The sequence below is a fragment of the Mustela erminea genome, chromosome 4 (assembly GCF_009829155.1).
Source record: "Mustela erminea isolate mMusErm1 chromosome 4, mMusErm1.Pri, whole genome shotgun sequence".
In the NCBI taxonomy this organism is placed as follows: domain Eukaryota; kingdom Metazoa; phylum Chordata; class Mammalia; order Carnivora; family Mustelidae; genus Mustela; species Mustela erminea.
In genome coordinates this window covers 699,608-716,435 of record NC_045617.1, presented here as the reverse complement: position 1 = coordinate 716,435, position 16,828 = coordinate 699,608, and the positions used below count along the sequence as shown (strand labels likewise).

The 16,828-nt window shown below is 49.9% G+C and overlaps 1 protein-coding gene across 15 annotated transcripts in view; it reads right to left on the bottom strand.

The window, feature by feature from the left end:
* The window catches only part of WDR27 (WD repeat domain 27), a 141,381-nt gene that overhangs the window by 62,396 nt on the left and 62,157 nt on the right, over positions 1-16,828 (bottom strand). For all 15 annotated transcript variants that reach the window (XR_004284699.1, XM_032338438.1, XM_032338434.1 and 12 more), the window contains one exon: positions 4,618-4,716. Coding sequence is in view for 14 of the 15 variants with exons in the window: in XM_032338438.1 (XP_032194329.1) it covers positions 4,618-4,716 (99 nt within the window). In the remaining variant the exon portion in view is untranslated. The remainder of the gene's footprint in view (positions 1-4,617; positions 4,717-16,828) is intronic.

Genomic DNA, 16,828 nt, shown 5'->3' with positions numbered 1-16,828 from the left:
GTCAGAAGTCATAGGGAAATCAGGACTCCCTCAAAGTTAGGTCCAGAGCTTTGAACTTTTTCCCCTAACTTCATGATGGTATATATGCTTTCTTTTTTCCAAGTGGGCATTACTATGCTATTATTTTCCATTTTCCTTTTATTTTTATGAACTGATTGATACTTTGAGTACAAAGGCTAGGTCTTGAAAGAACCTCCTCTCTGTGGCAGTTGGAACTCTCAGAAGATGTCCCTGTTCCCACAAAATAAACCTATTCCTATTTGTTTGATTTTCTGAAACACACACTGTAAATATTTGCTATCATTAATATCATCACTGGGAGGCTCAGCTGTTTGGACTGATACACAAACAGAGGTTCAACTGTGATCACTGATCATACTGAGTCATATGAAAATACAAACAATTTTCATTTTTTAATCCAAGTTAAAAGCACAAAGGAGATACACGAGATACACAGGTTTGCACACGGATATTGGCTTATTGTCAATTGTTTCCTCAGTGTTTTTGTTTTACTTTTCTCTCCCTTTCTCCTTTCGCTCCTTTTGCTTGTGATTGATGACCTTCCTTAGTATTATGCTTGATTTTTCTTTTTACTTTTTGTGTATCTGTTATAAGTTTGATTTGAGGTTATATATAACATTTTAAGTATGTAACCATCTATCTGCATTATGTTGATGGGCACTTGAGCAGAAGCTTTTGATCTTGATGAAGTCCCAAAAGTTCATTTTTGCTTTTGTTTCCCCAAAGGTACAGATGTAATGAAAAGAAAGGCCATCTGCACCCCAATGTTCATAGCAGCAATGGCCACAGTCGCCAAACTGTGGAAAGAGCCAAGATGCCCTTCAACGGACGAATGGATAAGGAAGATGTGGTCCATATACACTACGGAGTATGATGCCTCCATCAGAAAGGACGAATACCCAAGTTTTGTAGCAACACGGACGGGACTGGAGGAGATTCTGCTGAGTGAAATAAGTCAGGCAGAGAGAGTCAGTTATCACGTGGTATCACTTACTGTGGAGCATAAGGAATAACACGGAGGACATGGGGAGATGGAGAGGAGAAGGGAGTTGGGGGAAATGGGACGGGGAGATGAACCATGAGAGACTGTGGACTCTGAGAAACAATCTGAGGGTTTGGGAGGGGAGAGGAGTGGGGGATGGGTGAGCCTGGTGGTGGGGACTAAGGAGGGCACGGATTGCATGGAGCACTGGGTGTGGTGCATAAACAATGAATCTTGAATCACTGCATCAAAAAGTAATGATGTATTTTATGGTGACTAACATAACACAATAATTAAATAGGTAAATATATGACTTACAGACCAAAAAAAGTGCTTTCATATTATCTTACATCAGTGCTCTTATAATTTCATACTGGACACAAGGTGAAGTTGATGATTACAGTACTGACACAGTAAGTTCTGTAACGTGATGACAAGCACATCTGTGACTTCCGGTCACACACTCCAACAAATTGCACCTACTTGTCTGCACACGGAGCAGCTTTCTGCCATGGCTAAACCAAAGTTTCCCTATATTTCTTCCTGAACTTCCCATGTCACTGGTGGCCCCGTCCCTTCCAACCAGAACCCATTAGCTCTCTTCTGTAGCACCGAGTTTGGATTCCTCATACCTCTCGGCCACAGTCCCAGCCAGGGACATCACTGGGGATGGGTACACGTTCCCACCCTAAACAGCGCAATATCTGAATGGATGTGTCTTAGGACAAGTAAACCAAGTGGCCTCTGTGTGCACAGTGACCACAAGCTGACGGCCCAGCCTTCGAGACAAGCGTGGGCCGTGGGGACTCGGCTGCCCTTCCCAGCAGGATGTGAGATGCTGCCACGGTCTCTGGGGCCTGAGCCCACACTCCCTGTGAGCTGCCAGGGTTCCTGCTCATTTTCGAAGTCCTCTCTTAGCCACACGCCTTGTGAGAATAATTTCATCAGTACGAGTGCAATCTTCTTCCAAAAGACTCACAAGTCTTATTTTGACGACTGAGCAACAGCACTGGTGAAAAACACAACTTCCTGAACCATATCTAGCAGTATTCTGAGAGAACCAAACTTTGATTTTGAGAGAATAATATTTCTCATAATTAAATGTATTTAACAAAAATCTAGTCAAGCAATCCATCTCCTGCCTTTCCACGAGTCATGCTGAGTCCCTGGCATAAGGTCAGCATCCTCCTCTGTACTATCCGGCCACTTGGGACAAGGCCCTTAAATTAAGTTCCCAGATGCAACACAGACACACCAGAGCAGACTCTGCAGGGCTTTCGTGATCCCTGCCCTAATGAGCTCATGACACTGGGGTCACGGCACCCAGTCGTAGGCTGTGTGGGCACCTCTGGGTTTCCTCCCTGGACCTGCAGGTCCAGCACCGTCCCCAGTATGACCCAGCACTAGGGCCACCGTGGAGGGCGGGGACTGACCATACACCCAGGAGAAAAAGCTTAAAGGTTAATAAAGGGCTGACCAGCACAAGCACGATTCAAGTCGAGGGCAGTCACCCAGCTTTCAAGCCACGGAGAAATGCAGGAAGGTGAGGCAGGGAGTGGAGGGAAGGCAGCCACGCGAGCTGCTGCGGTCCGCGGGGCTCAGGGCTGTCAGGCTCCACCGCACCCACGCCACCAACCCAGCCATGTGGCGTCCCCCGTCACAGGTCGGGGTGGTGTTTCTTTCCTCTCCTCTTGTGAGGAGAGAGGATGATTACAGGTGCCCACCAGGAACGCAGCACGCCGCACGAGTCCAGCATCCTGCCCGACTGGACACGGAGGAGGCCCCCTCGCCCAGAGACACAGACCCGCCCTCCCCGCTGACCGGGGCTCCCGGCCTGCAGACTCGAACCCCCGCCTTCCGACCACGCTCGGGCATGTCTGCGCCTACACATGCGCTTGAAATGCTAACACGTTAATACGTTAACAGTTGAATGTTGATGTGATTAGAACTCAGAGGAGTCTTATTTGACAAATAAAAATATCAAATTGTGGTTTTGATGCACCATTTAATCGATTTGTTAGAACAGAAGCTGAGTCATGTACTTCGGTCGGTGGGTACCAGCAAGTTTGTAAACAGAAGGACACGCACTTGAGAGGAAGCAGGAGTCTGAGTTTTGCTTTAGTTTTGGAAATGTTAGTGAAGGGATAATGTGTGTCTTAAAATCAAACAAATACACTAAAAAACAGAAACTTTTAAACACCTCGAGGACACTGTTGAAGAAGCATTCACAGATCTTTCTGAGAGCTGTGATCAGACAAAATGCAAAACTTTTGAACAACGAGGCTTTTTGTTACGAACGTGCATGTGCAAACACAATGAGCGTGGCGGCTGTAGCGCCGTTCCGGAAACTCAGCAGCAATTGTATAAAGTGAATTGCGGTGTCGCACGTTAACGTTTGAAAATGCTCCTTCGTGTTCCGTGTGCCTGCCCAGTTCCCCGAGAGGAAGAGCCAGAAAACCAGCTTGGGCCCGGCCTCCCTTCCCGCCACGTCGGGAATCAGCGCTCAGGGGACAGCCTGCTCCCCGCGTCTCCCGTGCTTCCGCGAACTGTGCGGGGAAACGGTCAGCCGTTCAGAGCCGTTCTCATCCCGTTATGCAGACATTTCGACGCCAATACTGCATTTCCAGGCCCACTGACATCACCCCTGCCTGCGGTCCCCGCACCCCGCCCTCTGCCACAGGCCCCACTGACCTCCCGCCCCGGCTACTGTCTGCGCCCCTGCCCTCCCGGACCCTCGCTCACCTGCCCGGTGCCAGGTCAGTGAGAGGATTCAAGCATCAATCCAAGCGCTCCGACAGCGAGCGACCACACGTGGACCAATCAGAAAAGCGGGCCCCCGTGGTCGTCACGGCACGGCCTTGTGTCCTGACACGTGCAGAGAACACTTGAACCTGAACGCCCCCACCACACGGCTACGTCATGGCTGACGCCAGGCCGAGCCACGTGAGGACTTCCGTGGCACAGACAGGGGCTCTGTGGTCAGTGACGTGGCCAGCCTGTGGCATCCGTGCCTCTGACATCCAGTGTCACTGAAAGCCAGGTGTGCCCGAGTGTCTACGGTGCCTCTGACAGCAGCAGTGGGCAGAGCGGGGGATGGGGGGCAGGGGGCAAGGGAGGGGGAAGGGCGGTCCCACTTCTTTCACGCGGGGACCCGTGCACACGCCGCCAGGTGACCCACTCACACGGTAACGCTATCCTCTGAATCGACGTCCCCAAATATTCGCCGCACCCCAGCGCGAACAGTTAGGGTTTTGCTGCAGGACGGCACACTCCCGTTGACCGACCCGCGGCTCACGCTGCCCTCTTCCCGAACCTTCTCCTAACTCCACGAATGTCTTTAAATTCTGTGGTCCTCCTCCTCCTCCCGAATTCTCTACACCCTTTCCTCAGCTGCTCTGGGGCCGCCAACGACCGTGTTCACACTAGTGCCCGTGGACACGCCCATGTCCTCTGCAGCCACGAGCAAGTGCGCCCAATGACGACGCACGTGTCGGTGTCCCTGCACGCGATGATGGGCACGTCACCCTACACGTGACGGGATTTCACCCAAACAAAGGCCAGCAGATACAGAAAATGCGAGGAAAGCCGCATGCGGCGTGGACGAGCAGACGTACCTGAGGGACTGACGGGCTGAAGGCCACGCCAGTGACGGTGTCCGTGTGTCCAGCCAGTCTGTGAGAAAACGTGCTCGAGCCCACGTCATACATGTACACCTGCAAGACAAACACACGGGTTTCCACGCTGAAAGCGCCAACGGTCCGGGAAGGCGCATGGCGGCAGCACCCCGACGGCTGGGTGACATCGCCCTCACACGTCCCGGACAGACCAGTGACCCCACAAGGCGTGCCTTCCCCTCCTCGCCTGGTCAGGTCCCCACTGGATTCATGGACCCGCAGCGCCTCAAGCCTCCACAGTCCAACCTTGCCTGCAATCCCAAAGTGGGGTTTTGCTGTCCTTTCCCATAAACTTGACAAAACCATCTACTCTTTGCTTCTGGCTAATTAGTGTGGAATTTGAGCAATTCAAATATTTTGAACGTTTTGTATGGATGCTGATAAAACTAAAAGTAAAAATGTACCCTCCTCTCTAGTTGTATTACTACGTAAAAAGATACGTATGTGTGTAAATACACACACAGATGCCGTCAGACACTGCAATTTACGGACAGAAGTCTGGGACTGGGTGCCATTCTGAACTGACATAAGAGATGAGAGATCCGCTCCAATTTTTTTTTTTTTAGGATTTTATTTATTTATTGACAGACAGAGATCACAAGTGGGCAGAGAGGCAGGCAGAGAGAGAGGGGGAAGCAGGCTCTCCAATGAGCAGAGAGCCCGATACGGAGCCTGATCCCAGACCCTGAGACCATGACCTGAGCCGAAGGCAGAGGCTTAACCCACTGAGCCACCCAGGCGCCCCCCCACTCGAATTTTTAAGTAACAAATAGTGCAAACAAGTATTTTGTGGAGTCTACTGGCAATAAAGAGAAATGCCACATTGGAGCAGAAGCAAGAGCTCTAGGGGCACCTCGGTGACTATTCCTTCACATTCACGCTGGGGAAGCAGCACATGCAGAGACTAAATGACCAGTCCATACACTGAGGGCTTTCTGGACCCCGGACTCTCCCCACACCCGCTGTTCAGGAGACCCACCAGGGCAACAGCTCTCCCGCACCCATCGCATGTGACCATCAACAAGGACAGCCCAGGCTCCTGCACACGGACACACGCACCGACGCCCTGGTGCCATCCTCCCACCTCCAAAGACACAGCCGTCACCCACCCTGCTCTGCACACGAGGACACCAGGCCACACAGCTGCTCGAGTCATAGTCCAAGCCCCTCACAGGCGCACCGTGGCGGCCTCACGGGAACCCTGCTCTGCTCGGCGTGTTTCCATCACTGCCATCAGTGCATACGTGTGGGCGCCAAAGCCTTGATGCCGTACTGGCCAGTGGTGCGGCCAGTGCAAGCGCCCGCTGGCCGTTTCCAGCGAGCTGAAACCCACACCAGGCCTCGCTCCTCCGCGGCAGCCCACGGGAACGCAGCGTCCGCACACACCTGCACAGAACTCCTCAAACGAGCGAACCGACCACAACTTCATGCCCTCTATGTAAACCGTGTGCCAGTACAAAACGGGACTCTTGGAGGCATCCACTGGTCACACACACCTGAATCTCTCCGGATCCCAACCCATAGAGAGTCATAAGGAGCAAACATCTCAGTACGGCGGTGTCTCCACGGGGAAAACCACCCTGGAAGGGGCGCCGTGCTCTGAGAAGCCAATGCCCGAGAAGCCCGTTCTGCACGCTCCAGAGTTAGGTGACCGCCAGTGCGCAACATCAAGGTGACCTGTGACCTGGGTCATGAACTTACGACAGAGATGAGGGACGAGCAGGAACGGTGAGGAAGAAGCCAAGGGGTAGGGAAGCGCGAGGGCCAGAGCCGGGTTTCAGGAAACGAGACGCAGCGGGAAAGAGGCCGGGAGGTGAGGGAATCGGGCTGGCGGGGCTAAAGCTTCAGGAACCAGCTTCGTGGTTCGCCAGCGTGGGACACAACTCCAGTTACAGCAGCCAGCCAAGTACAAGCCGGTGACGGCTCTGGTTCACACGGCCGGAGATGGAGACCAGCAGGCACGGAGAGGGTCCGACAGAGCGGCGCCCACGCGCCTGGGGGCCGCCGGAGAGGACAGGCAGACAGGGGCCGCCTATCCCTCCCCGCAGGAAGGCCAGGGCAGGGAGGCCGACAGGTGTGGGCGGGCTCCGAGAGCACGGGCACTGGAGGGCGATGTGCTTTTTTCTCAGAGCAGCGTCCGTGAAGTCCTTCCTGAGGCTCCTTACGTCTTTACGGAATTTTGAGTGGGAATCAGCACGGCCCTGCTGTGGCCCTGGATCTCGCAAAGCAGATAAAATGATGCTGTGATATCATGACAGGTGTCTAGATAAGGGTCATTTAAGAGACAGCCCTTTGTTTTCCATATGAAAACGCCTTTAAATGAAACATCTTTTTGCCTGGAAGGTTCCTGAATCCACTCAATCTTTCCGGTTGTGGCCAGGTTTCAACACAAAAGCAGCCGTGGGCAGCTGTAAATGTCAGAAGTATCCTTAATTAGACACATACTTGCCACCAGCTGCGCTTTCAAACAGTGGCCACAGTCTCCTGGCAATGCACAAGACGCACCTGTTTGATGCTGAGGACACAGAAATAACAGCTCAGCGCACTACAGTCCCTGTGCAGAACACAAGGATTTAATTAGCTTCATTAAGTCCGGTGGGCCTGGCAGGATCCATCGGAGAAGCCTCTACCTTGGCTCAGGTCATAATCTCAGGGTCCTGGGATCCGGCTCTCTGCTCAGCGGGAAGCCTGCTTCTCCCTCTGCCTCTGCCCCTCCTCCTGCTTGTGTTCTCTTTCTGTCAAATAAAATCTTAAAAAAAAAACAAAACTCATGAAGCTAGTCCTCCCCACCCAAGGGAAACCAGCCCCAGCTAAAATGTACTGTGAAATGAATAAAACTTGCAATAACCCTTAGGAAGTCAGTCACTCTGCGACTAAAGTCACAAGCAGAAGGGCCGTGTGTTTCAGCCCGAGTGCTGCTCTGACCAGTTCAGTGCGAGCATTTTGTCGTTCTGTTGAACCGTGTCCTCGAAGATGAAGCTGCTTTCGCTTTCTCGTCTCGCGTTACTCTTACCATGTCCTTCGCCGCCCACTGCCTGGATTTTCTGCACAGAAGCAGGGAAAGGCACTACAAACGCAAGTTAACGCGCACTCCAGAAGCTTCCCGACAGTGGTGATGCTGTCCGCAGGGGAAGATGCTCATTCACTTTGGTTTTTTGTGCTTTTTTAAGTGTTTCCAGAAGCGATGTTTCCCAGAACTGTGCATGCTGCTTCAGATCACTGCCTTTCTGGTTCCCACACACACACGAATTACAGTTTTCTCAGAAGGCCCAGGGGTCCCAGCTTCAGCCCCCAGCCTTATTTAATCCCACGAGGACAGAACTGCTGCCCACTTCAGCAGAGGCCAAGACTCCGTCAGGAAGCCCTGGATTTTGGCACATGGAGCCACCAGCCCGTGAACAATGGACGTTACTGGTGGGACTCTGGGCTCGCCCTCAGGTTCGGAGAGACCTCACCGTGGTCCGGCAGAGCCACGCAGGGGGTCCCCGGCATGGTGTGGACCACCGGCTGCCCACCCAGCGGAGTCATCTGCTTGAGTTGTCATCTGCGTTCTTTCTAACTCTGCGAGCGTCCTTGGACCTAAGACCACTTACATAACCAGTCATCTCGAGGGACCCGTTTTTCATTCTTCAAGAATGTGATCACACATCGGGGCAGAGGATCTGGCAACAACGCCACTTGGATCCCTGTACCATTGGCAACACCCTGACGGAGCCATCACAGTCTGACTGCAGCTGTCTAGAAGGTGAGATTCAAGCCAGTGTCCCGGAACGCAGCTCCAGAGCCCACCTCAACCCACAGCAGCCATCACTGCACACCGCTGCAGAGGAAATCCCACGGGTCTGGGCTTGGGACACAGAGCCCGCCTCCCTCGAACCTGAGGGTCCTCCTTCAGGCACAGCAGGGCTCGCACAATGGAAAAACCCAGGTCTCGTGTCTGCTTCTGTTTCCAAAGTCTGTGCTTGGCTTTATTATGAAAAATTTCAGATATATACAAAAGTATGGGGAATTACATAACCCGCCCATACATGCATAACCCAAACACAACATTGTCGAGATTTTGCTCTGCTTGTCCACCTACCAAACGTTTGTTCTTTACTTTTGTCCTTTTAATTTTTGTGACTGAAGAATTATGAAGCGTTTTTAGCAAATTGCTATGATGATATGCCCCGTACTTTGTGAGGATTTCTAGAAACACAGACATTGTGCGCACGTTTGAGCTGCTGTTTTGTACCCAGATGAAACAGAGGAAGTCCTGGAGAGTCCAGTCAGAGCACACTGCCAGCGTCCACAAGTGTCCCTGCATGCAGGCCTCCAGCAGGGTCCGCATGGGGCTGCTACGTCTCTCCAGCACGGCTGTTTGGAGCAATCCTTTCCGCCATGCCAGAGACTCGCTGAAGACAAGGGGTCAGTGTCCTGAAGAATGTTCCACTCAGGACTTGTCTGCTCCCCTCTGTGTGATGTCTTCCAATGGCTCCGTCACCCTGCGTATGTGCCCTAAGCCAGAAATTATCTACAAAGACTCAATTCAGTCCAGTTTCTACTGATTTTTCATAAGAACACTTTATGGTGATTATTAGCATGGTGTGTCCCAAAATATCTCTAGGAATGCCCATACCGTCTAACGTAGTGCGCGCTGAATGATGCTAATGTGGGTCAGGAGGGCTGGGTGTGACGGCACGACGTCCTTGGAGAACGTCCATCAGCCTGTTTGTTAACTGAGTGAGAACATTTCCCATGAGGTCTGTTAACGTGCAAGTGCAGGTGTGGTGCTGCTGACTGTGGGCCTGAGTTCGACAGCTCCAGACTCGTCCTGCATACCCGAAATTCTGCGCCTTTGACCAACGTCTGTCTCCCCAAGGCCCGTCCTGGCTGTCAGCTACCAGTCCACTTCCCTGCGTTGTGAGTGCAACTGTTTCAGCATCTTCACAGAAATAGAGCCATGCCGTACCTGTCCTCTGGGCCGGGCGTATTTCACTTGGTATAAAATCCCCCGGGTTCGTCTACTTCATTGCGAATGGTAGGACTCCCTTCTCTTTAAAGTCGAACAGCATTCCACTACGCGTATTCGCCAAATTTTCTTAATCATCCATTAATAAACATTTGGGGCGTTTGCACATCTTGGCTATTGTGAATAATTTTGCAGTAACACAGGAGAGTAAATGTCTCTTCAAGCTCTTGATTTCAATTCTTTTGGATGAACACCCAGGAGTGGGGTTACTGGACCCTATAGTAATTCTATTTTTAATTTTTTAAGGAACCTCCACACTATTTTCCAGAGTGGCTGCACCAACTTACATCCCTACTAGCTGTGCAAAAGGGCTCCTATTTCCCCACATGCTTGCCGACACTTATCTCCCGGATTTTCAAGGATGGCCATCCTAGCAGCTGTGAGGTGATGTGTCACTGCTTTTGGCTTGAATTTCCCTGATGAAGCATGATGAACCTGCAGGCCACTACTATGTCTTCTTTGGAGAAACGTCTCTTCGAGCTATCTAGGGACCATCGACTGTATCTGATCATGTCATCTACTGAGGACACTCGCCGAAGTCAATTACTTTGAGATCGCAAGAGGGGAATGTTCTAACTCTGCCATTCAGCCCATTTGTCTGGAATTGTTTCCTGAGAAAATAACTTTTCTTCTTCAAAGAGGGTATCAGTGTCCAAACAGGAAAGGCAAGACACTTGCTGAATTATTTCCCTTAAAAGAACAAGATTCTGAGTGAGGGACCGCTGCCCCAGTCACCTCCAAATGGGAACTGGTCAGGCTTTGTTTGCTTTTTGTTTGCTTTTAGTTACTCCTTTTGGAGTGTTAAATGGTGCTGGGAAAACTGGGCAGCTATAAGCAGAAGAATGAAACTCGACCATTCTCTTACACCGTACACAAAGACAAACTCAAAATGGATGAAAGACCTCAACATGAGGCAGGAATCCATCAGAATCCTAGAGGAGAACATAGGCAGTAACCTCTTCGGTATCAGCCACAGCAACTTCTTTCAAGACATGTCTCCAAAGGCAAAGGAAACAAAAGTGAAGATGAACTTTTGGGACTTCATCAAGATCAAAAGCTTCTGCACAGCAAAGGAAACAGTCAAGAAAACAAAGAGGCAACCCACGGAATGGGAGAAGATATTTGCAAATGACAGTACAGACAAAAGGTTGATATCCAGGATCTGTAATGAACTCCTCAAACTCAACACACACAAAACAAGACAATCATATCAAAAAATGGGCAGAAGATATGAACAGACACTTCTCCAATGAAGACATACAAATGGCTATCAGACACATGAAAAAGTGTTCATCATCACTAGCCATCAGGGAGATTCAAATTAAAACCACATTGAGGTACCACCTTACACCAGTTAGAATGGCCAAATGTGTTGGACAGGAAACAACATGTGTTGGAGAGGATGTGGAGAAAGGGGAACCCTCTTACTCTGTTGGTGGGAACGCAAGTTGGTGCAGCCTCTTTGGAGAACAGTGTGGAGATTCCTCAAGAAATTAAAAATAGAGCTTCCCTATGACCCTGCCATTGCACTCCTGGGTATTTACCCCAAAGATACAGATGTAGTGAAAAGAAGGGCCATCTGTACCCCATGTTTATAGCAGCAATGGCCACGGTCGCCAAACTGTGGGAAGAACCTAGATATGCAATGTTTTAAAATCAGTTACTGTCAGGACTCCCTCGGTGCTCCGTGGCGCCTTCTCTGGACGACGGTCTGGCGCTGCTCCCGGCGGCCGCGACCTGACCCATCACTCCTCGATTTCTTCCTTTACTTTTGGCACGAGACGCCCCTGGCTCATCTTTTTGCCACTGACCTGAAAGCTGCTAATCTTTCAGGGAACTCTGGTGTCCGTCACAGGGAATGGCAGGTGGGGGCTCTGCAAGGTCGCGCAGGAGGGCTGGAAGCAGGGGCTGCCGAACAATTCCAGTGGCCGATGCTCGTAAGTACCCCCTGTTCTCATGTGTGCGCAGCCATTCCACGCTGGCTTTTTTATAGATTTATGTGTTTTGAGAAAGAGCAAGGCAGAGAGAGGACACACACAAGCAGGAGGAGAGGGAGAGAATCCACACGCAGACTCCCTGCTGAGCTCAGAGCCGGGCTGGACCCCAGGACCCAGAGGTCATGACCTGAGCCCAAACCAAGGGTCAGACACCTAATGGACTGAGCCACGCAGGCGCCCCCTGCACTGTTTTAATTAGAGACCTTCTAACAATGTTTTTGAAAACTGGTGAAGCAAGATTCCCTGCTCCCAACATAATGCTTTTTTCCAGAGTGTCTTAACAATTGTTACTTCTTTGCTGTCTGGAATAATTTTACAGTGTGACTATCTACAGGAAAACCTGTTCAGTTTTTGTTGCAAAAGTGTTAAGTTTACAATTTACCTACAGAGAACCAATTTCTTTGTGAGACAGAATCATCCTATGTAAGAAAAGTCAAGACACTGCATTTTTCAAGTCTACATTTCTGGGGAAAAACTAAGTTTTCTTCATACAGGTTTTGCAGAGTTCTTATTAGGTTTATGCCTGGACATTTTACTCTTCTTTTTTTTTTTTTTTTTAAAGATTTTATTTATTTATTTGACAGACAGAGATCACAAGTAGGCAGAGAGGCAGAGAGAGGAGGAAGCAGGCTCCCCGCTGAGCAGAGAGCCCGATGCGGGGCTCGATCCCAGGATCCTGAGATCATGACCTGAGCCGAAGGCAGAGGCTTTAACCCACTGAGCCACCCAGGTGCCCCACATTTTATTCTTCTTAAGCATCTTTTAAATGGATTCTCCTCGTTATTATATCTCTCACCGATCACTGTTTTCATAGGTAAAGACCACGAAATTCCAGATAGTAATTCAAGTCCTCCCGTCAACACTTTCCTGACTGACTTCACTGTTAATAGCGAGGCGACCATGTAATCTTATCACCTATGAATAATGATAGGCTCAACTCTTCCTTTTCAGTTACAACTGTCTCTCGTATCTTGCTCCATGAAACAGTGGTGGGGCTCATGGGCATCCTTGCTTTGTTCCTGATCAGAGGCTGCTAAGGCTGTTGCCCTGTGAGAGGCTGGCATGTGAACAAGTATTTTATCATTTGAAACAAGCGTCCACACATTTATCCCGTAAGGGATGTTTTGTATGAAATGAATGGGGACTTGTGCTGAAATGGCTTTTCTGCATATGCATAAACGATGACACAATCTCATTACAGTGGCTGATGGCTTCCTCGATACTGAGCCATCCTGGAATCTCATGAGCATTGATAAATTATTGTAAACGTGTGGTCAGATTCTGTTTATCCCTATATCACTTAAGATTTTTGAATTTATAAGTAAAATGTAGATCTTCTCTGAAATTTTATCAAGTATTCATATCGGTTATGTTCATTTCAAAAAAAAATAATCTGGATGCTTTCCTTATTTACCTTCAACAGCTACATATTTCTGATTTTAAAAGTTTGGTAAAGTCCCCTGAGAAATCATCTGGGTCTAGTACTTTTTTGCAGAAACACTCTCGGAATTTTTTTTTTTTCTATTCTATAAAAACTAATCTGTTCATTTGTCTTTTGGGAAAATTCTGATGTATTTCCTGCACGTCATCCACTAATTCTTATTTCTTATTGTGTTATGTTAACTCATCCATTTTTATATGCCTTTCATGTTTATTAGCATACACTGAAAAGCATTCTCCCAACTTTCAGAAGTTCCTCTGTTCCATTCTCCCCCTCATCATTTGTTATTAATTATATATTAAGCTCTGTCTCAAAAATGTGGGTTAGCCGAAGTTGATTTCGTAATTTTTGTTTTTTAAAAGTCAGTATTGTCTCTTCTGTCTTTCATCTCAAGCAATGTCCTACTTAATTATTTTGCTTTACAGACAGAGTTACTTCACCTACTGTCCCTTCCCTAAAATCTCCTCCAAGCACTGCTCTATTATATTCCAGAGACACTGAAATATCATGCTGGGAATATCATTGTTTTCAAAAGATACTACAATTTCATCTTGTTTTACATCTTTAAACCCAGCGCTCCCCGACAGAACTTTTGTTCGCACAGGCCAGGAACTCTAGTTTTATGTCTCATCACCAATTTACGGCTTGACTGCGTCATGGAGAGAGTGCTATTTTTGTTCATGTTGTAATTTGTTGTGTTTTCTGTGGATTCATATATGGTTAATGTTCCCGTGTCTGATGTGCCTTCCTTGTTGGTGTGCAACTACAGCTCTGCACGTCTATAAGATGATAAACGACTGATTACGCCATCTATAACCTCACCATGCTGGTGCAGCTGGTCCGCTGAGCACAGAGACAGATCTGTTAAAGCCCCATCATTGGTGTCTGGCTACGTACCGCTTCAGTGCTTGTATATCCGCTTTACGAATTTGCTCTTCTGTTTATCTTCATTGATGAATAGATATTATGTTTTCCTTGTGAGTTTTAGCCTTTGGCAGTGTAAAAGGTCTTTTCCTGGGCACCTGGGTGGCTCAGTCGGTTGTGTGTGTCTGCCTTTGGCCCAGGTCATCACCGCAGGGTCCTGGGATTGGGCCCCACACCGGCCTCCCTGCTCAGCAGGAAGCCTGCTTCTCTCTCCCCCTGTGTTTGCGGCTCCCACCACTTGTGCTATCTCTGTTAATTTTTTCTTTAAAGTGTCTTTTCCTTCTTAAAAATCATTGCATTGGAAATTTGGGGTCTTTTGTGGTTCCATACAAATTTTAGGATTATTCTAGTTCTGTGAAAAATGTTGTTGGTATTCTGGTAGGAACTGCACTGAATCTGCAGATGGCTCTGGAAGGGATCACACTAAGTGAAGTAAGTCGGGCAGAGAAAGACAATCACGAGGTTTCACTCATTCGCGGAACATAAGGAACAGCGTGGGGCCCACAGAGGCAGGGAGAGAAGCCTGAATGGGAAGAAATCAGAGAGAGATAGACTAACCATGAGAGACTCTTGACTCCAGAAAACACACTGAGGATCACAGAAGGGAGGGGGGAGGGACGGGGTAACCAGGTGACGGGCGTCAAGGAGGGAACTGACGTGTGCAGAGAGGTGTGCGACGAGCGAACACGGGGTGTGACGCGCAACCGGTGAATCACTGAACAGTACATCAAAAGTAATGATGTACTACATGCTGGCTAATTGAAATTAATAAAAAAAAATCAAAGCAATTTTGAAAAAGAAAAACGACACTGGAAGTATCACAACCCCAGATCCTAGATCTACTACAAGGGTGGAAGGAACACAACACAGACTCCCAGATCAGTGGAACTGACCAGAGAGCCCAGGAATAAGCCCACGATTATACGGTCATTAATCTCCAACGGAGCAGGATAGAAGGTCCAAGGGAAAGACGACAGTCTCTTCCGTAAATGATGCTGGGAACACGGGACAGCCACATGCAGAAAACTGAAACGGGACCATTCTCTTATACCTCACCCCAAGATAGACTCAAAACGGATGAAAGACCTCAATGTGAGACCTGAAACCATTAAACTCCTAGAAGAAAACACAGGCAGTTATCTCTCTGACATCAATCCCAGAGAACTTTCCTGATATGTGTCCGGACGGAAGGGAAACAAAGCCCAAATGAAACTAGGGGGGAAGATCAAGATCAGAGTTTCTGCACAGCAAAGGAACCATCAACAGAACTAAAAGACAACTTACGGAATGGGAGAAGATGTCGTGAACGACGTCCCTGATGAAGGGCTGGTGTCCACGGTCCATAAAGAACCCATACAAGTCAACACCCAAAAGCCAAACAGTCCGACTAAAAAGTTGGCAGAAGACATGAACAGACATTTCTGCAAAGAAGACATCCAGATGGCCAACAGACACATGAAAACATGCTCAGCATCACTCTTCACCAGGGAAATGGCATCAAAACCACAGTGAGATCCCACCTCACACTGTCGGAACGGCTCGAATCAACAACGCAAGACACAACAGGTGCTGGTGAGGACGGGGAGAAAGGGAGCCTCGTGTACTGTTCGTGGGAATGCAAGTTGGGGCAAGTGTGGAGGTTCCTCAAAAAGTTAAAGGTAGAACTACTCTATGGATCAGTAATTGCACCACCCAAAGAGTATAAAAACACCCATTTGAAGGGAGACATGCAGCCCTATGTTTATAGCAGCATTATCTCCCAGAGCCAACTGTGGAAGGAACCAAGATGCCCACCAGCAGATGAACGTCAGGAGGGGAAGGGGGGGTGGACAGTTCCTTGGGGCCCCCAGGAGGAACCAACCCTCCAACACCTTGACTTCAGACTTGCAGGCTCCACAGGAGCTGTGACCCACAGGAGGAAGTAGCAGAAAACCAATCTGCCATCAGGTAAGAACCTGAGGCAGGAGCCTGGCGCTCAGAGATGTGGGCATTCCTGCTGGCACCATCAGCGCCCAGAGACTGGGTCCCTGACGGTGAGATCAGCACTGACAGAAAACTTCGAAGTGTGGACAGATCCAAGTGACAGAAAGTGAGGGCTGGAGATTCTGCTGGAGGAGTGCGCAACCAGCCACACAGTCACAGTGTCGGAACTGGCGTTCGACTCTCGGACAATCACACACGTTCTCTGAACCACGACAAACCGGCGCAGAAGGACCCAATGGTGAAGGGTATGAGAAGCCACAGGCGGGGGCAGAGAGGAAAGCGGGTCCTCCGGCAGACAACGATGAAAGCAGGAAGCACCTGCCCGCCGCCTGCGGCCGCAAGCTCTCTGGGAGGCGTCCAGGAGCGGCCCCCAGGGTCACGCAACCTCGTGGCCGAGCCCAGGGACGGGTGTCCTGCTGACCAGCCGGTGCTGGCAGAGTGGAACGTGGCCCAGGACAGCAGAACGGCCCCGCCCGTGACTCCGTCCAGTAAAGAGGCCCCGTGCTCTGTCTGAGCAGCTGCACCCCGAGACCGAGCGGCGGGAGGGGGGACCGAGCTGCCCGTGTGGCTCTAGGGTCTCGGGGCCGCCCACTGAGCGGCTCGGTGAGCACGGCTGAACCGGGGTGGCGTCGCTTTTGCTCAGGGAAACAGAGTCAAGCGAGCTGGAGCCCGCGTGTGTCTGCTCGTCTCACCCCTACACGCAGCCACACAACCACCTCGGCAGGGGAGGGGCCGGAGCAGCCTGAGAGCCGCCGAGGACGGGGTCCCCCGGGCCGCCGGTGAACAAGTACGATG